The sequence below is a fragment of the Neoarius graeffei genome, chromosome 2, assembly GCF_027579695.1.
Source record: "Neoarius graeffei isolate fNeoGra1 chromosome 2, fNeoGra1.pri, whole genome shotgun sequence".
Classification (NCBI taxonomy): Eukaryota; Metazoa; Chordata; class Actinopteri; order Siluriformes; family Ariidae; genus Neoarius; species Neoarius graeffei.
In genome coordinates, this window is record NC_083570.1 from 71,366,157 (window position 1) to 71,389,950 (window position 23,794).

The following is a 23,794-nucleotide window of genomic DNA, read 5'->3' on the forward strand; positions in this document are numbered from 1 at the left end:
TGCAGCATCAGTGTCAGCCCTGTGATGACCTGGCGACTTGTCCAGGGTGTACCCCGCCTTTCGCCCGTAGTCAGCTGGGATAGGCTCCAGCTTGCCTGCGACCCTGTAGAACAGGATAAAGCGGCTACAGATAATGAGATGAGATGAGATGTTCTGGCACCCATAACAAACCCCACTTTGCAACCTATTTTCTCTATCCTATATAGACATAGGGTGGCACGGTGGTGTAGTGGTTAGCGCTGTCGCCCCACAGCAAGAAGGTCCTGGGTTCGAGCCCCGGGGCCGGCGAGGGCCTTTCTGCGCGGAGTTTGCATGTTCTCCCCGTGTCCGCGTGGGTTTCCTCCCGGTGCTCCGGTTTCCCCCACAGTCCAAAGACATGCAGGTTAGGTTAACTGGTGACTCTAAATTGAGCGTAGGTGTGAATGTGAGTGTGAATGGTTGTCTGTGTCTATGTGTCAGCCCTGTGATGACCTGGCGACTTGTCCAGGGTGTACCCCGCCTTTCACCCGTAGTCAGCTGGGATAGGCTCCAGCTTGCCTGCGACCCTGTAGAACAGGATAAAGCGGCTAGAGCTAATGAGATGAAATTTATTAAATCAGGCCGTGCTTCTGATGTCCCATGGGATGGATTGTTTGGTCAGCACAGAGACTTTTATTTTGGAATAAACGCTCTGCACACTTCTGTTGTGGCTTCTTGTAGTTTGGTTGTCGAGCTTCAGCTCATCAGTGTCAGTGCGGCTTTTAACCCGTCCAGCAGCGAATAAATGATGCCTTAAAGATAAGAAGCTATTTGTGGAATCTGTTTACTATTTTGACCGCATGGGTCTCGGAGAATTCGCTGTTCAGTGTGTTTTAACTGTCAGTAGTGAACTCGTCTGGCTGATTAGCTAAAGCGGCGTCAACATTCCTACTGCAGGAAGGAAGCGACGGGGAAGGAGCTCAACAAAGCCGGACACCGGGGGGTTTACTAAACAACTGCGTGGGGGTCGTATTATATGATACTTAAATATGTCGGTTGTTTATTCTGTGTAAGTAAATTGTAAATGTTTACTGTTTATATCAGTGTTATGGTTAGTTGTTTAGCTGGTAGGCCGAGCTGAAGAATTCTTTCCACACTGACTCTGATTAGCTCGGCTAGGCTAGGCTAGGCTAAGCTAGCTGGTCACACTGGATTGTTTTGGCCGGGGTGCTGGTGGAGCTTCCTGCACTTCTGCACCTCTTATTCACCGGCTGTTTATTTTTTAACTCGACCGTCCAGCTCGCTCATGGCTACAGATGCGACCGAGAGTGAAGGGAGCTTAAAACAGACTGACACAAATAACAGGGTCGTGAATAAAAGCAGTAGTGAATCAGACACACCCGGAATCAGTGCAACGCTGGAAAACAAGTCAAGTCGCGTCGCTGAACAAGGAAGTGATGAAAACGCAGTGAGTGCGGCTTGCACACCGACAGAGGCCATGACTTCTGTGGGTAATGGTGATCAACCTGTCTTATCCAGTCCGAGAAAAACAGGAGTGCAAGAAGAAAGTTCACAGAAAGAGCAAAGTCAGGAGTCGACACGGACCCACACTGCACTGGAGCATAACGGCAGGTGAGAGTCAGTCCTCTCCTCTCCTCTCCTCTCCTCTCCTCTCCTCACTACACCTTCACCCTGTCTGTACAGGGGGCATTGATAACATCTCATCTCATTATCTCTAGCCGCTTTATCCTGTTCTACAGGGTCGCAGGCAAGCTGGAGCCTATCCCAGCTGACTACGGGCGAAAGGCGGGGTACACCCTGGACAAGTCGCCAGGTCATCACAGGGCTGACACATAGACACACACAACCATTCACACTCACATTCACACCTACGGTCAATTTAGAGTCACCAGTTACCCTAACCTGCATGTCTTTGGACTGTGGGGGAAACCGGAGCACCCGGAGGAAACCCACGCGGACACGGGGAGAACATGCAAACTCCGCACAGAAAGGCCCTCACCGGCCCCGGGGCTCGAACCCGGACCTTCTTGCTGTGAGGCGACAGCGCTAACCACTACACCACCGTGCCACCCTATGTCTATATAGGATAGAGAAAATAGGTTGCAAAGTGGGGTTTGTTATGGGTGCCAGAACATGTTGGGGTAAAAGGCAATGAGATGGTGGGTCATTTATGGCTATTTTATCACATGTGCATCAGTGAGAATGGAGATGAGAGTGTAGTGAAGATGCAAGGAGACCACCTTCGAGCCCCGAACCCGGACCTTCTTGCTGTGAGGCAACAGTGCCAACCACTACACCACCGTGCCGCCTGCATTGATAACATGTTCGCTAGAAGTCCATCACAAACCCTGCACTGGGTCCGGGGGAACGCCATGGCTTCATGGTTAGAGAAGCAGCTTTGGGACCAAAAGGTTGCTGGTTCGATTCCCTGGACCAGCAGGAATGGCTGAAGTGCCCTTGAGCAAGGCACCTAATTGCTCTCCAGGCTGCTCTGGGTATGTCGTACAGTACATCACCCTGGATAAGAGCGTCTGCTAAATGTCATGTAATTTATGTTTTTACTTATGGAGGTCATCACAGTTGTCACTTTTGTGCATTCTCTCATACATGCCATGGGGTCTCAAAGTTGAAAGAAAGTACAACTTTATTCATCACACACTTGTGAAATTTCCTCTCTGCATTTAACCCATCTGAAGCAGTGAACACACACACATACCCAGAGTAGTGGGCAGCCATGCTAACAGCGCCCAGGGAGCAGTTGGGAGTTAGGTGCCTCGCTCAAGGGCACCTCAGCCCAAGGCCGTCCCATTATTAACCTAACCGCATGTCTTTGGAGTGTGGGGGAGACCCACGCAGACACTGGGAGAACATGCAAACTCCACACAGAAAGGCCCTCGCTGGCCGCTGGGTTCGAACCCAGAACCTTCTTGCTGTGATGCAACCGTGCTAACCACTAAAGCCCACCGTACACCTTCCCGATTCGCTTACGATTTTGTCGGGCCGATTAAATCACTCGCGAATCGTAAATGTGTGCGGAGGCACCTCGTAGCCGATTTCATCGGTTCTCGGTTCAGATCAAACTGGTCTTGATATTTTCGGACGCGATCTCGTATGCAACACAATTGGTAGTATGCGCGTCGTTACTACGTTCTCATCGGTTATGATAATTTTAAACAGCCAATTGGAGTGCCAGGATTGATCACACGTGGACTGCAGACCGGGAAGCACAACTTGTGTCACTTTGGGAAGCGTCCACCTGTCTTTATGACATTAGTTCACCTGATTACAGCAAATGGGAAAAGAGGAACGAGGCTATGGCTGTAATCGTGTCAGCTTTGAAAATGCCTGGTAAAGTATTATAGCATTGTCAGTGGTACAGAAATCGCTTGTCCGGAATCCTGGAACAAGCTGAATTTTAAGAATGACTGAACAAATTAAAATCAATTCTTATTATTGATTTGTCTAGTTGGGATTATTATCCCTTTTTGATTCTAATACTCAAAACTTAATACGTGTGTGTGTATATAAAAACACACACATCACCTGATATCTCGAAAATGTGACCATCTATTTGGGCTGAACGTGTACAATGTCTTGCAAATGCGTGCAGGGAATTTTGAACCAGTCAAATTGGGCCCGTATACTCGTAACCGATCGCCCGACACACGAAGCCCCGATGAAATTGGGAAGGTGTGCGCTGGGCTTAAATCACTTGGCACACATTTATTTCATGGACATTGTTTAACTGCGCACATTGTTTGCTTATTAGAGCTGTACAGCTTTCTGTTCATAGCTCGGTACATGAATAAGAAATGCATTTACAAAATTTACAATTGGCCTTCAGTTACTTTTTAGAGTACAACTTTGAAAGATACATTACATGGACATTTTTAGAGAAAAGATGTATCCTAAAGGTAACAAAGACAGTTACCATGCCAGGGGTAGAGGTCTGTCTTGCTTGCTCATGTCAACAGATGTACTAATTTTATACCCATTTTCTGAAAGTATGTGCTCCATGGACCCCTGGCAGTCCCTGGACCCCACAGTACCACTGCTCTAAACTTCCTTATGTTGCTGAACAGTGAAAAGTTTGGTTTCTTATTTATACCACAGTGAAACAGGAAGTTCTTGATGACCACTTGAGCCTCTCAACACGTAGGTGAACTTTTAAAACCAAAACCCAGTACGAGTTGTTTAAACAAGCCAAATTTATTAATGCTCTGTGCAACAATCAGCAGTAAGGATGGAAAAAAATAATACATTCTTTACAATCAAACTTTACATAGATACCTGCATATTTTTATGATGGAAAAATGAGCCTGAAAACATTAAACCTATAGATGTGCAGTATGACACTCTTGTTAGGAGCATGTAAATAATAGAGCAACAATATGAATAAACTCTAAAGCTTTTTATTTGGTGTTTACAAAATTTGAACGCATTTAACGAGGAGCAACAGGATAATTAAGCATTCTTGCATTGAAAAGATTCGAATGTCTGTTTAGTGACTTGCTCGTGTGACTAGTAAACACTAGTCTGGCTAACGCAACTTCAAAGCTCTGCGAGCATTGGTCTGGCAAAGATATTAAGCCCAACCGTTTCCCAAAGCGCGTGGTTGACCCGCCTCCCTGAAATGCCTCAGTTTGCTACTGGTCGAAGCCAGAAAAGGCTGTGACGAAGCTTAAACCAATCACATCACTCTTTCCTCTGACGTATGTGACGCGACGGAAACTGCTTGAGTAACAGGAAGAAGATAAATACCTCCAGGGCTGCTCTTTGCTCCGTTTTCAATGAGAACTTCCCGTTGAATGCTTTCAATACAGCATCTACTGCTGTGTCGAAGGCTTGCCGCTGCTCCATGTTCGTAATGTTTCTAGTGAATGAAGCGCTTCCGGCATAGATTCTGTAAACAATCTATGGCTTCCGGTCGCAGTTCTGCTACGTCACTGCCTTGAACACGCCTCTACCCAGGGCCGTTGGAGATGCTCAAAGTTGATTGGCTCCCGATTTTTCGGGAGCTTGGAAGAGCTGTAGATAGCTTGCCTGGCCAGACTAAGTTCGCAACAGGCCCCCGTGTTGCGTCACACTTAGGATGGGCGGGCCCAGGCTAAGTAAACACAGGTTCCCAACCCAGGTCCTGGAGTATACTGTGTCCTGCACATTTTAGTTCTTTTCCTAATGCATCTGATTCAAATAATCAGCTAAATACTACCCCTTCCTGAGTGAAAGTGGGTGTGTCAGAGCAGAGTACTCCAGGAAATGTGTGCTCTAGAAAGGTACCATGATCTGATATATTGTCAGTGTAATATAATGTATGTAAACAGTAATTTTCTAAAAGTATCAAGTGATCATACTGAGGAAAAACTAGGGTATAGAAACGCACAAGACAGTCAGTTTATTGCATTATGTCATCAGCAGCGTTATGCAAGCACACAGGTTCTTTACCACGCAAACTGTCAAACGTGTTTGCAGCTTTTTATGCATGTGCATATTTGTGATTCTGCAGTGCATTGTTAATTGAACTTCAGTAAAACTGACAGGCAGATTATGCATCCCTGACTTAAAACTTCAGCCTTTGCAGTGTTTGTTTGGTGACTTTTTTTTTTGTGTTTGAACGCCTGCTGAAATATTTTCCAGCTCCAAATGTTTATTTTTTGAGGACCAGCACAAGACGTACAGTTCAGTTCGTTGTTCATACCTTTTATAAACTTTATGGCGCACATACTGAAAAAAAAAAAATTAGTTGCCAAATAATGTTGTGCACAGCAGTTATGCTGAAAAGATGTTGATAAATGGTCTCTGGAGTCACCGTTCTGAGTCCTTATTTAACTGTTCCAGACCTCAAATGATCATCCATTTGTTTGTTTATCCTATTTTATTGGCTACCAGCTAATATGCTGATGAACAGGATTAACCAATGGGAATTCCCATTTCAGTTTGAAAATTACAGGCTGTCCAAAGCGTCAGGAACCAGTGGGAATATGTTGAGAAAATGTCAATTGCGTTGCGTGAAATCCTCAAAAACATGATGCAATGGCTTAGAAAATGCATAGGGAGTAAAAGTGAATATGTAGAGCATACACTACAAGAAATAAATACAAAATTAAGCGCACTCTTATTGGCTGACTTTCAGGCACCTTGTAGATACAGAGCATGGTGTAAGCCTGTGAAGTACAGGAGGAGAAAAATCAGTCCAGATCAGGTTTTATAAGATAAAATATGTCGCGAAGTATTACGATACGCATGCACGCATTACCGAGCCTTTCTACCCGTTGTCGTGACTTCCTGTTTCATGATCCTTGTGCCGGCGAATGGTGGTATAGTGGTTAGCACTGTCGCCTCACAGCAAGAAGGTCCGGGTTCGAGCCCCGTGGCCGGCGAGGGCCTTTCTGTGTGGAGTTTGCATGTTCTCCCCGTGTCCGCGTGGGTTTCCTCCGGGTGCTCTGGTTTCCCCCACAGTCCAAAGACATGCAGGTTAGGTTAACTGGTGACTCTAAATTGACCGTAGGTGTGAATGTGGGTGTGAATGGTTGTCTGTGTCTATGTGTCAGCCCTGTGATGACCTGGCGACTTGTCCAGGGTGTACCCCGCCTTTCGCCTGTAGTCAGCTGGGATAGGCTCCAGCTTGCCTGCGACCCTGTAGAACAGGATAAAGCAGCTACAGATAATGAGATGATCCTTGTGCCTGTTTCTTGTTCTTGTCCTCGCTTAGGCTTTGATGTCCTGTTTGCGCCTCAACCGACCCTTTTGCCTGTATTCTCATTTTTGATCTAGCATGTCATTTTGGATTGTTTGCCTGTGTATATATTGTCTCACTTTTATTAAACTGTATACTTCTGCACATACATCCGCCTCCCTCGTGTACGTAACTATTCCATACGACTTCAAACCAACGTGGAGTAGAGAAGAGTTGGAAAGACGACAGGATAAGGACTAGTCTGTCGCGCTGGTATTTACATTACTGTTGCCCAATTAAAACGTGGCAGATCAGGTGGCCGGTGGGTTTTCAAAATAATAAATGCATGCATGTATTTTTGTGATCAATACATATTATACTAAGCGTATTTCTCACATAATCCTCACTAAGGTTTCGGGCAGCACTACAAAATGACGTCCCCACTATATAGTGAGTAGGGAGCAATTTTGGACACGGAAAACTTCCGGCTTGATTTACATCAGCATTCGAAGGAGGGCGCGTGTCTTTTTTTTTTTTTTTTAAACTTCTGTTTATTGATTTTTCATATTAACACACACACACGTACATACACACACAACAGCAACACCAACAAACAAGCATTGTTGTCAACAATGAGCCGCTTTACGTCAAAATCATTACAATACTATAGTCTCATATAGGTAGCAGAAGTTAAGAGGAATGCCTGGATTCAACATAGTCTATAAAGGGTTGCCAAGTCCTATAAAAACGATCAGTAGAACCTCTGAGAGTATATTTCAGTTTTTCCAGTTTAAGATGTTGCATAATATCATTGATCAATACTGTATGAGAGGGAGGGCGTGTCTGTTTCCAGTTCAAGAGAATTAATCTGCGTGCTAAGAGAACTATGAACCTGGTTGCCATGGACGCAGACCCTTTTAGAGGACTGTCCTCACTCAGTACCCCAAATAGAGCCAATGCCGGATCTGGTTCAAGTGTGTGACCAAAAACATCAGATAAGGTTTTAAAAATGGAGACCCAAAAATCTGATAACTCTGGACACAGCCAAAACATGTGACCCAGTGTAGCTGGAAGGGCGCGCGTCTTTTGACAACGTTGGCAGATGTTGGTCACTTTGATTTCCGCTGTACGTTTTACTTCCATCCTACAAAGTCTTACGCATGTCCCAGCGAATCTTGTTTACAGCCATGGCTTTGACATATGGACTCAAACACTCATAAGTTGCTATAGCAGTGACAAAATAGCTGTCAGAAATGCATTCCTACATTTTATAAAATGAGAAATAGAATTTTGATAAATTTGCCTTCAGTTCCCCTTTAAAAGTCATGTCTTCTTAAAGATCTGCGAGGGATTCCACTGTGTGTGGGTGTGTGATGGTGAGCATGGATGGCATGGTAATTAGCTGTGTGAGACAGTGAGCCAGTGTTTGTATTCTTCCATCCTCACACCTGAGGCCACCTTTGATATGGATAAATGATTATTTGAATGCCTTTTTTGTTTTGCATGATGATTTCTTGAATATGTTTAATGATGTTTTGCAACAGTCTAACACATTAAAAGCAGACACGTTTACTGCGCTCACGGTTTGTACTTCTGGAAGGCATTTGATGTTTTGGACATCTAGATCATCTACAGTATCTCTACCTTCAAATGGGTTAAGATGAGATGTGGTAGGTGGCAGAAACAAATTCTTTTCAGAGTATTGTTCAAGTTGCGTGTGAATACAAAACACTGATATGGAAGTGTGGGGTGTGTGTGTGTGTGTGTCCCCCATCTCTTCTGTGTACAATTGTTTTCAGCATTCCTTTGTTTAGTTTGTTTTTGTCAAAATGATCTCTAGCCTTTGTATGTACTGTATGTATGGCAAACATGCATTAAATTAGGAAAATGAACACATTTTGCTTGAACAAACAGTATACACTAACAATTCCCTTCAGTCAGTGAATCTCATCTCATTATCTCTAGCCGCTTTATCCTTCTACAGGGTCGCAGGCAAGCTGGAGCCTATCCCAGCTGACTACGGGCGAAAGGCGGGGTACACCCTGGACAAGTCGCCAGGTCATCACAGGGCTGACACATAGACACAGACAACCATTCACACTCACATTCACACCTACGGTCAATTTAGAGTCACCAGTTAACCTAACCTGCATGTCTTTGGACTGTGGGGGAAACCGGAGCACCCGGAGGAAACCCACGCGGACACGGGGAGAACATGCAGACTCCACACAGAAAGGCCCTCGCCGGCCGCTGGGCTCGAACCTGGACCTTCTTGCTGTGAAGCGATAGCGCTAACCACTACACCACCGTGCCGCCTGTATACAATCAATTAAAGTGATAAAGGTTCTGACTGCAAAGTTGAATTCTGGGCAAAAATGTTCTGTTTCTATTGCTGTTGAAATTGAGACGTTTCGTGTTGATTTGAAGTTGAAATTGAGGAGTTGTGCTGCTGCTTACACCGTGTATCCTGTGTGTAAATGTTTTGCTGAAATAAAATGCGTCCCACATTTTACGATTTCTGAGATTGCCAGAACAAGTGAGCAACGATATCGCGTGACCACCAGTCGGCGTGGGCAAACATGGTGGACTCGGCTTTCCCACCAGTTAAAAGCCAGCAGAAAAGAAAAGGAAAATATGAAAGTGAACCAGCTAGAAAGCGCGTCAGAAAAGCGATGGAAACCAAAAGGCCATCTGGAAGAATTTTTATGAAGGGATAGACTGACCACTGGAATCGACTGAAGGATGAAATCTGAGTAGGAACTTGCAGCACTTGGCTTGGTGAGTCTGAGTATGGAGTTATACACCTAATGTTTTGATCTTAGAAACGATAATGCAAAAGCAGTAACTGAGAAGATGGTTGTCTTTTTTTTGTTTTGTTTCGCGGCTCTATTCACGAATGTCAGCCAAAAATTACATCCCTGCGACTCAGAACTCTCCAAAGTCGATGCAGAATCACAATGTTTTCTGTGTGTCGCCATCTTGGTGTGACCCAGTTCCATAATTGTGCCAATTGGTTAAAGCTCCTTGTGTTTAGCTATTTCCGTGGGCCCATATTGTTTGGCTCCAAGAGGTAGGAAAACAGTCCCAAAATGAAGGAACGTGACCCTCAGCACATTGTTTTTCTTGCAAGACATGGGAAAATGCTGTGCACAATTAAAAAAATAATAATTTTTGAAAACTTCAGATGACTTTGCAGTCAGTACCTTATTAATGAGTAGGTTCTCGTTCTCTTTTATGCAACAGGTTGTTTTTTGTTTGCCCCCCTCCGTACTATGGAAGTTATTCTTATTATTATACAAGTATTCTTTGGTAGGCCCCTTTATACTATACAGACTCCAAAGCTTGTATGTTAGCACTTGCTAGCATGTAGTTAAGCAATTTTTGGATGACAAACACTAATGCACTGTCTCTCTGTGTCTGAATTTCTTAAATCCAAAAACCTTGCTAAGAAACAGTAAACCTGCTCGACTCCAGAGATGGTTACAGTCATCCTGAACCATGATTCAGGTTGAGAAGCAGCAGTGAGTCACATTTGAGGCTCAGTAAGCCTAGTTTCCTTGTGCGTGAATTCCCTGCTAAACCACAGACACTGACGGCAACAAAAGCTCTGGTTCAAAGGTGGTAAGCTAAGATTGTTGCCTGTCGAAGCTAAGATTGTTGCCTAAGTGATTGTACCTTTTCTATTTTAGTTTTGAGCAACAGGAATCAGTCAGCACTACAGAGGCTCGCTTGCGAATGGAAGGAATGGAGTTCAAAGAGGAGTGGCAAGATGAGGACTTTCCCAGGTAATTAAGTACTAAATGTTGCATGAAGGTGTGTTTTAAAGGTTATTTAAATTTATTTTTCCAAGGACTGTCCAGTGAATTTTGTTCAGCGGTTTTAAAACTCATAGGCAATGGTTTTAATTTTATGCATGTTTGAAACTTTGTGTTAAAAACTCTGTAATTTTCTTTTGGTCCCAAGAATTATTGTTAATAAGTAATAATTAAAACAAGTTAGCGCAGATCGTGGCGAATTTCTGTTCGGCTATTTTCGTGACCACTTGACGCATGACCTCATTTAAGACAAACAAACTGCTTGAGTTGAGTCCACTTCCGTTTGCTTACGCTGCCGTTCGGCTTGAGTGCAGACGTGCGTTAAGGAATTTCCAAAGAAAAACCATGCCTTATTGTTGTGCAGTGAACTGTAACAATGGGACCGGTTTAGGAAGGAGTTTTTACCTTTTTCCGAGAGAGGAGAAGAGGCGGAGAGAGTGGGTTGGCTTTTTGCGGAAGAGGAGAAGAGGCGGCGCGAGAGGGTTGGCTTTTTGCGGAAGAGGAGAAGAGGCGGCGCGAGAGGGTTGGCTTTTTGCGGAAGAGGAGAAGAGGCGGCGCGAGAGGGTTGGCTTTTTGCGGAAGAGGCGGCGCGAGAGGGTTGGCTTTTTGCGGAAGAGGCGGCGCGAGAGGGTTGGCTTTTTGCGGAAAAGGCGGCGCGAGTGGATTGTGTACATGAAGCCAGAGGGTTGGGGTTTTTTCTGGAAGAGGAGACGAGGCAGAGAGAGTGGATTGTGCGCCTGAAACAAAATCAAGCAGTCAAAGAAGAAACAGACCAGCAACGCTCAAGCAAAAAGGAGAAGATTGGAGGTAAATATTTTTACTTTTGCTTGCAATTGACAAGTCAAGAATCCTGAGGGATCCTGTACAATCATTGTGGAAATGAGACAAAGGGATATTTCCTCGCTCAGAGGAGGCTATAAATAGTATAATGCTGTGGATGGCAGGCTAATGTGGCCTACCGGCGCACTGTCCAGTAATCGTTACCTATATCCACTAGGGAGGGCGGTTTAATTATTCTTCAAAAGGGCTCTTATTTAGTATTATGACACAAGTAGGAATTTATCATAATTACCAGGATAAATCGTTTGGGCGCGAGTCTTGTTGAGGTCCGGGGTCACCGCAATCAGAGTTGGCAGAGTCGCTGGCTGATTCCGAGGCCACGCAGTCAAACCAGTGAGCCACATTCACCGATTGCTTCGCAACGGCCATAGGTTCATACATATATGGTTTCACCTCTCGATATTTAATTTGGAGAGTTCCTACTTCAAAATCGCTATCGCTTTCAGACATTTTACACAACCTCTCACGACCAAAGTCTGTACACGTGTGCTCAGTTTGCAGGTAAACACAGAACTGCTCCCAGTCTGTTTGGCTTAAATGATGTCACGACGACGGTGCCCTGGCGGTGAAAGTGCGCGTAAGTGAGATGTAAACAAACCTTCGGAAATTGGGCAAAACAGTGTATTTTAACCGTTTTATTCAATTTTAGGGTGCAAATTAGACACTAAGAAGATTGAATTTGCTTTTTGGGTCGTTCTTCTAGACAATAAAGTTGATATTCTACATTTCACCTCCAACCATTGCCTATGACCTTTAGTGGCTGTTTCACTGTAGTTGAGGTTTCAGAAACTTCTGTTTGGCTTACCTACTGCACTACTATGTATTGATCTGCGTCCTCTCTATGTAGCCCTATACAGTACCAGTCAAAAGTTTGGACACACCTTCTAATTCAATGGTTTTTCTTTATTTTTACCTCCACCAAGGAGGTTATGTTTTCGGTAGCGTTGGTTTGTTTGTTTGTTGGTTTGTCTGTTAGCAACATTACGGAAAAAGTAATGAACGGATTGCTCTGAAATTTTTTCCAGAGGTGTGACTGGGCAAAAGTAACAATCCATTAAATTTTGGCGGTGATCCGGATCACCTTTGGGATCCCGGATTTTTTTAAAGAATTAATTTTTTCCCCATTGAAATGAATGGGCACGATATAAACACGTTCTATATCTTATTTCGTAGTTTTGATGTCTTCAGTATTGTTCTACAATGTAGAACAGCCTTTCTCAACTGGGGTGCCATCTGGCTTCGTTAGGGGTACCGTCAAAAAATTATATTTTCTAACATTGAAATAAATAAAATGAGTTAAAATTCGAAAAAATGATAGTTACATTAATGCAGATCATTGCTGCCTCATGCATCATCAAAATTTATCTCTCAGCCCCCTTTCCCATGTCACTGCCGGGGTCAGCGTGACTGCGTATATTTTATATGGGGGTGCCTTGAGAATTTGCATACTTCTGAAGGGTGCCGTGACTGAAAAAAGGTTGAGAAACGCTGATGTATAAAATGGTAAGAATAGAGAAAAACCTATGAATGAGTAGGGGTGTCCAAACTTTTGACTGGTACTGGATATTAAACACATTTTGTATCCCATTGGAAAGTTTACAAGTTTCGCTTTTTTCATTAAATTTGAAGACCACTACCTGAAGAAGGGGAGCTTCACCTTGATGAACATCTCTTTACCCACTCACCTGGAGAGGATGATTCTGGTATGGGTATACTGCCGTATATATTTATTTATTTTTATCTTTTAAACAGTGTGTTAACTTTATTTTTGGACAAATGCTTGTCTTAGGGATGGTGCAAAAATGACCTACCACAGACATAAATGTCAAAATTTTAAAATTTAAGAAACTCTAATGTGCAATTACTGTAGCATCTAAATTACCATTAATTGGACCAGTAAAGCACAAACCACTTTTAAACCATATAATGTAACTTGGATTATGTTAGTACTTCAGGTTGAATGCTGAGGGTAGGGTATCCCATTGAACATGGATACATACTGCTCTACTTTGCTAGGAGTGGATAATGGTCCATATTAGCAAGGAGTCTTCTGATTAACCTTATCTGAACAACAAAAAGCATAAGACAACAGGAAAGAACTAGGCAGTTTGTTTTGGTGGCTGGCATTTTTACTTAAGCTGTACTAGAGCAAGCGAGTCCAAAACACCAGTCATTTAAATGACCGAAGAAGCAAGCAAGTAAAGTATTTTTGTAATCCCACAAAATGTGATATTTCAAGTTAAATATTCATAAACGGATGTGCACACATACCAGGTAACAGTCTATAAATAAATATGCATGACCTGATACTTTCTGCTTTCTAAACTTAAACACTCTGTATTTCTCCATGAGTGTCATGGAAGTTGATCCAAGATACTAATGGCTTGAGCAACTGTAACAAAGCAAATAACTATGCTATGTATCGAATAATAGTCAAGTTAATGTGTATGTTTTTAATGGCATGTATTGGGTAACTCCTTGATAATTCACAAAACCTAGCAATGTGATCATTCCAATTCCTAAACCAAAATGTGCTGTGAATTGTGTATGGGAAATTGTTTTTGCACCACCCTAAACCAAGCATTTGACTAAAAGAACACACACCCTAAAAATATCCTTTTAAGGTTTAAGTATCTTTTATTGCTCATCCTCATTATAAACTATTCTCTAGCTCAGCAGTATGAATCGAACAATGGCAAGAACACAAAGAAGAGACTGTTGGCCCCAGAAATCAGTCTGAACCTTGATCGCAGTGAGGGCTCTGTGCTTTCTGATGAGCTGGATGAAAGCACAGAGTTCGACCTGGATGGCATGGACACCCCGTCGGACAACAGTAACGAATTTGAATGGGAAGGTAAGAATGGAGGATGAAACATTGGGTGATAGATTCTTGGGTGTGCTGTATATTTGGGATTCCCTTTTTTAAATCATGACTCCAGATAAAGAAAGAGTTCTGAATGCACTTGATTGACTCAAGCTAGCTGTAGGTATCGCTCTAGGCTTTTAGGCATTCTTGCACTACTCCTTAAGGCCTGCAATCTTTCTCAAGTGGTCTCTCATCAGGAAAGTGAGTCCAAGAAGCCCTTATATATTACCTCATGGTTAAATGGTGTTCTTGTTTTGTGTTTCCACTCTGCTGCCATCTTCTCACTGTCCTGGATGGATTGTTTCCTCCTAGTGGTTGGGAGTAGGCCTCTGGCCTGCCCTCTGTGGTAAGGTTACCTGGGTTGACTGTTCATGCCAAATCTATACCAAGTTGATTTTTCCACATTCCTCTTAATTGTTTATTCATTATTTTGATTTGTTTTACACATACCTGTTGAATGATTTGCGCACTGCCAGTGATTTCACAGTCCAGTCAATGGTCCATCGCTGATCTCCCCCCCCCCCCCCCCCCCCCATTTTATTATTGGAATGCATCACTATTGCATGACTCCAAATCAGTATCCGTGAATCACCCAGTAAATTGCAGTAACTATTAAGATTGCAAGTTCATAGTTACAGTTGGCTTATGATCTGTCTGGTGGGTTTGTTTTTTTTTTTTGGGGGGGAAGAGAAAAATATGGAAAATCCAATTTTATCTATCATTGCAGTCATCGACCTAATTTTAATTTAAGAATGTCAGTAGGTTCACACTAATTTCTCTGTTCCTTGAAGCAGAGGTTTACATTAGGAATTACAGCATTTCTTCTGAAGTGATATTCATGAAGTGATTTGAGTCCCTTTTGACTTGGGTGTTAAAAATGGCATTGGCTTAACTAGTGGTTTCTTTGAAGCTTTTATGATTTATCAAGTAGCAGATGTTTGAGCAAACTAAGTCTCAGGTGAATGCTGTAAGCGAATGGTGAGGCTTAAAGGTGGGGTATGAGATTTTTTTCAGGAGTATTTTTACCATATTGCTTGAAAAGCTCCTCACACCCATGTTGCAAGCAGTACAATAGAAAGTTTGACCCAAAAACGAAATATTTTAATCCAGTCTACAGTGTCAAATAAAGGAAAAACGTCATCCAATCCTATCGAGGTACCACCTCAAAATGATTGGATACTGACACGTCAAACAGACTGAAGCCCGCGAGCAGCCCATCCCTTCTCTCTGTGTGTGTGTGTGTGTGTGTGTGTGAGTGTGAGCGAGCAGCCCCTCCCCCAACCCGCGCGCTGAGCAGGGAGAGACAGAAATGCATAGAAAAAGGTCCCTCCAAACAACGGGGATTTACACGAAAACGGAAGGAGATAGTCACAAAATTATTTCACAGTGAGCGCCACAAGGCTTTCCTGAACACACTGATGTAATTTTTTTTGTCTGTAGTGTAAACAATGAGGTCACTAGAGTGAGTTAAAAATGAGTGACTTTTCTGCCAAGTTTACAATGGCAGTCTATGGGGCTGCGCGCCTGCCCTCTCCTCACTTTCAGGCTTCTCATTCAAAAACTGCAAGTCCTATCGTGTAGGTAGACACATTGTGTGAATCAGGACAAGTGTGGCTACTACTTTTGAGAAAATTGTGTGTGGAGTGAAAATTGGGGCTGAAAACACAGTTTAAATAAGAAAGTTTGAGCTATTTTTCCAAGCTCTCTACACTCTAACTTAACGAGACACGGGGGGTGGGAGCATGGCGAGGGCGGGCTTGTTTCTTTTCAAAATATGGCTTGCGGGAACCGTTATTCCAAAATCTCGTACCCTACCTTTAAAGCAAGTGTATAAATGGGTTTTCCCCCATAGTATATATTATAAATATGTATACAGGTGCTGGTCATATAATTAGAATATCATGAAAGTTTGTTTATTTCAGTAATTCCATTCAAAAAGTGAAACTTGTATATTATATTCATTCATTACACACAGACTGATATATTTCAAGTGTTTATTTCTTTTAATTTTGATGATTATAACTGACAACTAATGAAAACCCCAAATTCAGTATCTCAGAAAACTAGAATATTGTGAAACGGTTCAATATTGAAGACACCTGGTGCCACACTCTAAATCAAATCAAGTTTATTTGTATAGCGCTTTTAACAATAAACATTGTCGCAAAGCAGCTTTACAGAATTTGAACGACTTTTATCCCTAATCTATCCCCAATGAGCAAGCCTGTGGCGACGGTGGCAAGGAAAAACTCCCTCAGATGACATGAGGAAGAAACCTCGAGAGGAACCAGACTCAAAAGGGAACCCATCCTCATTTGGGCAACAACAGACAGCCTGACTATAATATTAACAGTTTTAACAGGTATAACCCTCAACTGTCCTCATGGGGCCGTCCTTCACAGGAGCGGTGCGATAAAACTCCGACCAGACACAGGGCACCAGGATGGATCAAGCAGGTCCGAGGGGCAGAAGAGGCCAGCATCTCAATCCCAGGATCAACATGTAACTCCGAGGGACAGATTGGGGGGGGAGAGAGAAAGAAAACACGTTGTTAGGTATGCCCTAAAAATGACAAGTATTAAATCTGTGTGGTAGGCTCGCAGAGACGAGAGTCTTTACATCACGCATAACACACAACAATGGCATGTTAATATGGTAAAATATATCATGACCTGCTCTGGCTGGATGCTTGATTGGGTGATGGGAGCACACTCCTCAGCAATGATGAGATGCAGATGGGACCCTTAGGGCTGGCCAAGACAATTCAGTTACATTTCACCGGGTCTGGTCAGCTCTAATCTAAACTCTAATCAGCTAATTAACTCAAAACCCCTGCAAAGGCCTTTAAATGGTCTCTCGGTCTCGTTCTGTAGGCGACACAGTCATGGGGAAGACTGCTGACTTGACAGTTGTCCAAAAGACGACCATTGACACCTTGCACAAGGAGGGCAAGACACAAAAGGTCATTGCTAAAGAGGCTGGCTCTTCACAAAGCTCTGTGTCCAAGCACATTAATAGAGAGGCGAAGGGAAGGAAAAGATGTGGTAGGAAAAAAGTGTACAAGCAATAGAGATAACTGCACCCTGGAGAGGATTGTGAAACAAAACCCATTCAAAAATGTGGGGGAGATTCACAAAGAGTGGACTGCAGCTGGAGTCAGTACTTCAAGAACCACCACGCACAGACGTATGCAAGACATGGGTTTCAGCTGTCGCATTCCTTGTGTCAAGCCACTCTTGAGCAAGAGACAGCGTCAGAAGCATCTCGCCTGGGCTAAAGACAAAAAGGACTGGACTGCTGCTGAGTGGTCCAAACTTATGTTCTCTGATGAAAGTAAATTTTGCATTTCCTTTGGAAATCAAGGTCCCAGAGTCTGGAGGAAGAGAGGAGAGGCACAGAATCCTCATTGCTTGAGGTCCAGTGTAAAGTTTCCACAGTCAGTGATGGTTTGGGGTGCCATGTCCTCTGCTGGTGTTGGTCCACTGTGTTTTCTGAGGTCCAAGGTCAACACAGCCGTCTATCAGGAAGTTTTAGAGCACTTCATGCTTCTTGTTGCTGACCAACTTTATGGAGATGCAGATTTCATTTTCCAACAGGACTTGGCACCTGCACACAGTGCCAAAGCTACCAGTACCTGGTTTAAGGACCATGGTATCCCTGTTCTTAATTGGCCAGCAAACTCGCCTGACCTTGACCCCATAGAAAATCTATGGGGTATTGTGAAGAGGAAGATGCTATACGCCAGACCCAACAATCCAGAAGAGCTGAAGGCCACTATCGGAGCAACCTGGGCTCTCATAACACCTGAGCAATGCCACAGACTGATCGACTCCATGCCACGCCGCATTGCTGCAGTAATTCAGGCAAAAGGAGCTCCAACTAAGTATTGAGTGCTGTACATGCTCATACTTCTCATGTTCATACTTTTCAGTTGGCCAACATTTCTAAAAATCCTTTTTTTTTGTATTGGTCTTAAGTAATATTCTAATTTTCTGAGATACTGAATTTGGGATTTTCATTAGTTGTCAGTTATAATCATCAAAATTAAAAGAAATAAACATTTGAAATATATGTCTGTATGTAATGAATGAATATAATGTACAAGTTTCACTTTTTGAATGGAATTACTGAAATAAATCAACTTTTTCATGATATTCTAATTATATGACCAGCACCTGCATTGTAATACAGTATGTATATTTACAATTTGAGTTTTCTCTTCTTCTGCTTGGCTTCCCAGCACAGCAGTCCTCAATGTGGGAGAAATTACAATTTGGCTTTAGGGTGTTCCTTCTTCTGTATGAAGAGCACAATAGCAGCAGTGGTATATGAAAATGTCATAACTACAGGAGAAACTAGCCAAAGGAGAAAAACAAATGCACAGATATTCGTCTCTGACTCTCTTATCCTGCCTTTCAGATGATCTCCCAAAACCCAAGAGCACGGACATGCTGCAAAAAGGTGTAGAATCAGTGAATGAATATTCAGCCTATGATGAGCGCGATGATGGCCGACACTGGAGGATCTTCCGTATTGGGGAGCAGGACCACCGGGTCGATATGAGGGCCATTGAGCCCTACAAAAGGGTCATCAGCCATGGAGGTCAGCAATAAAACCTGGTTGCAAAAATGGCAAATTAATGTGCAAAAATTACTGTGGGATAATTGATGTCAGTTATCTATTCAGTTATTAATTTTTATAGCCTGTCTGAACTTGCAAAGACACTCACTGAGCACTTTATTATGAACACTATACTAACACTGTGTAAGGCCTCCCTTTGCTCTCAGAGCAGCCTCAATTCTTCATGGCCTGGATTTCACAAAACGTTAAACATTCCTTTGAGATTCTGGTCCACGTTGACATGATTTGCATCGTGCAATTCCTGCAGATTTTTCAGGTGTACTTTTGCTGTGAATCTCCCGTTCTTCCCAAAAGTATTCCATTGGATTCAGAACCGGTGAGTGGGAAGGCCATTGGAGAGCCCTGAACTCAATGGCATGTTCATGAAACCAATTTGAGTCAGCTTTTGCTTTGACATGATGCATGTAAAGTGCGCCAGAAAAGCGATGGAAACCAAAAGGTTGTCTGCAAGAATTTTCATGAAGGGACAGATTGACTGCTGCAATCAATTGAAGCCATTTTCTTATGGCTGGAAACAGCCGTTAGAAAATGGGAACATTGTGGCTATGAAAGGATGCACATGGTCATCCACAATATTCAAATAGGCTGTGGCATTCAAGTGATTGATTAGTATTAATGAGCCCAAAGTGTGCCAAAAAAACATTCTCCACACAATTACAACACCTACACCAGCCTTGACTGTTAACAAAAGGCAGGTTAGGTCCATGGATTCATGCTGTTGGTGCCAAATTCTGACCCTACCATCTGTGTGCCTCAGCAGAAATTGAGATTCATCAAACCAGGCTCCCCAAACTGTCCAGTTTTGGTAGTGGTGGTTGAAAGTTTGTGAACCCTTTAGAATTTTCTATATTTCTGCATAAATATGACCTACAACATCAGATTTTCACGCAAGTCCTAAAAGTAGATAAAGAGAATCCAGTTAAACAAATGAGACAAATATTATACTTGGTCATTTATTTATTGAGGAAAATGATCCAATATTACATATCTGTAAGTGGCAAAAGTATGTGAACCTTTGCTTTCAGTATCTGGTGTGACCCCCTTGTACAGCAATAACTGCAACTAAACGTTTCCAGTAACTGTTGATCAGTCCTGCACACCGGCTTGGAGGAATTTTAGCCCATTCCTCCGTACAGAACAGCTTCAACTCTGGGATGTTGGTGGGTTTCCTCACATGAACTGCTCACTTCAGGTCCTTCGACAACATTTAGTTTGGATTAAAGTCAGGACTTTGACTTGGCCATTCCAAAATATTAACTTTATTCTTCTTTTTAACCATTCTTTGGCAGAATGACTTGTGTGCTTAGGGTCGTTGTCTTGCTGCATGACCCACCTTCTCTTGAGATTCAGTTCATGGACAGATATCCTGACATTTTCCTTTAGAATTCGTTGGTATAATTCAGAATTCATTGTTCCATTGTTTTCCTTTCTCCAAACATAATGCTTCTCATTTTAAAGCAAAAAGTTCTGTTTTGGTCTAATATAGCCTTCTGGCTTGTCCACATGATCTTTAGCAAACTGCAGACGAGCAGCAATGTTCTTTTTGGAGAGCAGTGGCTTTCTCCTTGCAACCCTGCCATGCACACCATTGTTGTTCAGTGTTCTCCTGATGGTGGACTCATGAACATTAGCCGATGTGAGAGAGGGGTTTGGTTGCTTAGAAGTTACCCTGGGGTCCTTTGTGACCTCGCCGACTATTACACACCTTGCTCTTGGAGTGATCTTTGTTGGTCAACCACTCCTGGGGGGGGGTAACAATGGTCTTGAATTTCCTCCATTTGTACACAATCTGTCTGATTGTGGATTGGTGGAGTCCAAACTCTTTAGAGATGGTTTTGTAACCTTTTCCAGCCTGATGAGCATCAACAACACTTTTTCTGAGGTCCTCAGAAATCTCCTTTGTTGGTGCCATGATACACTTCCACAAACGTGTTGTGAAGATCAGACTTTGATAGATCCCTGTTCTTTAAATAAAACAGGGTGCCCACTCACACCTGATTGTCATCCCATTGATTGAAAACACCTGACTCTAATTTCACCTTCAAATTAACTGCTAATCCTAGATGTCCACATACTTTCGCCACTCAGATATGTAATATTGGATCATTTTCCTCAATAAATAAATGACCAAGTATAATAAATTTTCTCTCATTTGTTTAACTGGGTTCTCTTTATCTACTTTTAGGACTTGTGTGAAAATCTGATGATGTTTTAGGTCATATTTATGCAGAAATATAGAAAATTCTAAAGGTTTCATAAACTTTCAAGCACCATTGTAAGTCTGTGCCCACTATAACCTCAACTTTTTGTTCTTGGCTGACAGAGGTGGAACCAGACATGGTCTTCTGTTGTCGTGGTTCATCTGCCACAATGTTTGACATGTTGTGCATCCTGAGATGCTTTTCTGCTCACTACAGTTGTACAGAGTGGTTATCTGAGTTACTGTAGCCTTTCTGTCAGCTCAAACCAATCTGGCAATTCTTCGTTGACCTCTGTCATCAACAAGGCATTTCCATCCGCAGAACTGCCGCTCACTGGATGTTCTCTACTTTATTGCACCATTCTTCATAAACTGTGGAGACTATTGTGCATGAAAATCCCAGGAGATCAGAAGTTATAGAAACACTTAAACTAGTCCATCTTGCACCAGCAATCATGCCACGGTTAAAAGCACTGAGATCACTTTTTTTTTCTCCTCATTCTGATAGTTGATGCGAGTTCAGTTAAAATTGTGCAGCTATTAGTCATGAACCAAGGGAATGTATTGAATTGAGTGAAACTGCACTAGTTGGATTATATTGCTGTAATGTGCTATTGATAATTTATTCTGTGGTAAAGATTGTTTGCAGCTATGCTCAGATGTTCCTTCCACTTTTATAGGTTACTATGGAGATGGGCTGAATGCCATTATCGTCTTTGCGGTTTGCTTCATGCCTGAGAGCAGTCAACCAAACTATAGATACATCATGGACAATCTTTTCAAGTGGGTTTACTCCTAGTTTTTGCTAAATCATTTGACATCTGAAGGTAGCTTGCTTTCACATGTTTTTTGCTTTATCAGTATATATGAAGCGTTCTGGTAGCAAAGATATTTTCATAACGCCAAATATTGAACTGCCAGGAATTCAAAAAATATTGATCCTTTTGGAAACAGGTATGTAATAGGAACTCTGGAGCTGCTGGTTGCTGAGAACTACATGATCGTGTACCTGAATGGTGCCACCTCACGCCGTAAGATGCCCAGTGTGGGCTGGCTGAGGAAATGCTATCAACAGATAGACCGGAGGTAAGTTCTACTAATTCATGCCGTCTGGGGATTGATGTGCAACACTTCCACAATTCAGGGGTATTTTACTCTAAGTGCACACGTATGATGCTGGCTGTTCAGCTCTCGTGCTCGCTCGTTCTCTCGCGCCCTCTCTCTCTGGTTACTGGCTCCTCTCTAAAAATACGTAAGAAACGTGTGCACACACATTGCCGGTAATCCAACACAATCGAGACCCCTCACATGTTACCTGCTGGTTCTACCTTGACCGTGCCCTCTGCTAACAACATATTTTAAAAGGTTTTAAAAATGTAAAAAAGTTTTCAGTTTATAAATGAATGTCTTGGCGATGTGTAGCAAAGAGATTCATTGTGTGTACGATCCGCATAGACTTTCATACCTCAAATGGTTGTCGTCACAATTTCCACAATATTTTAAATGTGTACATTTTCTATTACGTTTTATATTCTTTTATTGAGATTTGCCATATTCATGCTTACAGATTAAGGAAGAATCTTAAGTCTTTGATTATTGTCCATCCTTCTTGGTTCATTCGCACGCTCCTGACCATCACAAAACCTTTTATAAGGTCAGTCCTAATTCTTTGCATGTCAGTGTATCAGATTACTTAATACAAAACATGATTTACCTAATCATTCTTTTCATTTGTCTGTGACTTTTTCAGCTCCAAATTTAGCCAAAAAATAAAGTATGTGTATAGTCTGGCAGACCTCGCTGAGCTTGTGCCAATGGAATATGTGTCAATACCAGAATGCATCAAGCAGTAAGTGAATTTCATGAGCTGTTTTCTTTTTTGCAATTAATTTACTAATTCTTGTCATTAGAGGGACATTGAAATGCATTTGAATATAACCTGGATGCCTGGACAATTCTTGTGCATATGCTCACACATGGCAAGACCTTCCTACAAAGTAAAAAAGTTCTTGTATGATGTAGTATTTGCTATAAATACCATTTGGCAAAAAGTTTCCAGTGAAAGATTTGACAATTTCCTACGAGATTGATGCTGGTTCTGAATGACCACATGTCCTAAGGAACCTACCTTCCCCTAGGAGTGTCTGATGGTAACAATGTAGAACCTAGAGAAGGTGCAAAGGTAGCAGCAGCACAGACTCTCTTGACTGGCATCCTTCTCAGTAATAAACATGAGGAGCATACATTTCTCATAGAGTGGCATGTCCAGCTCATAGATTACCCTTAGTTTTAGCTGGTTGGTGTGGTGTTCTCGCACTGGTGTGCTTCTATAGCACCACATTATTCTCAGTTAGCAAAGGATCTCTTTCCAAGGGTCCCAAGAAGAACCTTTCCATGCGATAGGCCACAATTCTCTAGCACTATCAAGCTCGTGCCGTTCTGGCTGAGATAAGGATGTGTCTGCCTGTGGTGTTTGTAATTTAGCCATACACTCGAGCCACTTTTGGAAGATCCCATTTTCCAACAGGCACATGGGAACGTACCTCAGGATTAAGGGAAGGCCACAATTCTTGTGTATTCAACAAGTACCACACAGAGCAGCCTTACTGGATTCATTCTGCAAGTGTGATGTCTGCCACATGTTGGAATGACAGGGTGACTAGCATTCTCAATGACTATAGCTTTACTGAGTGTTTGAGGCCAAGGACTGTAATGTATGCATATGGATGGTCTGAAACCCAGTTGGAGGCACATAGAGCCAGTTATCCAAGTACGGG

General features: G+C 42.6%; 1 protein-coding gene across 2 annotated transcripts in view; it reads left to right on the forward strand.

Annotated features, from left to right (window-relative positions):
- The first annotated feature begins 681 nt into the window (after positions 1–681).
- bnip2 (BCL2 interacting protein 2) overlaps positions 682–23,794 on the forward strand; it is a 31,374-nt gene continuing 8,261 nt past the window's right edge. Inside the window, exons 1-9 of one of the 2 annotated variants that reach the window (XM_060914872.1) lie at positions 682–1,590; positions 10,345–10,440; positions 12,940–13,013; positions 13,982–14,164; positions 18,596–18,778; positions 21,698–21,800; positions 21,972–22,103; positions 22,585–22,671; positions 22,768–22,866. In XM_060914872.1, the coding sequence (XP_060770855.1) occupies positions 1,265–1,590; positions 10,345–10,440; positions 12,940–13,013; positions 13,982–14,164; positions 18,596–18,778; positions 21,698–21,800; positions 21,972–22,103; positions 22,585–22,671; positions 22,768–22,866 (1,283 nt within the window). In that variant the 5' untranslated portion in view covers positions 682–1,264. The remainder of the gene's footprint in view (positions 1,591–10,344; positions 10,441–12,939; positions 13,014–13,981; positions 14,165–18,595; positions 18,779–21,697; positions 21,801–21,971; positions 22,104–22,584; positions 22,672–22,767; positions 22,867–23,794) is intronic. The other variant, XM_060914874.1, reaches the window with a different exon arrangement.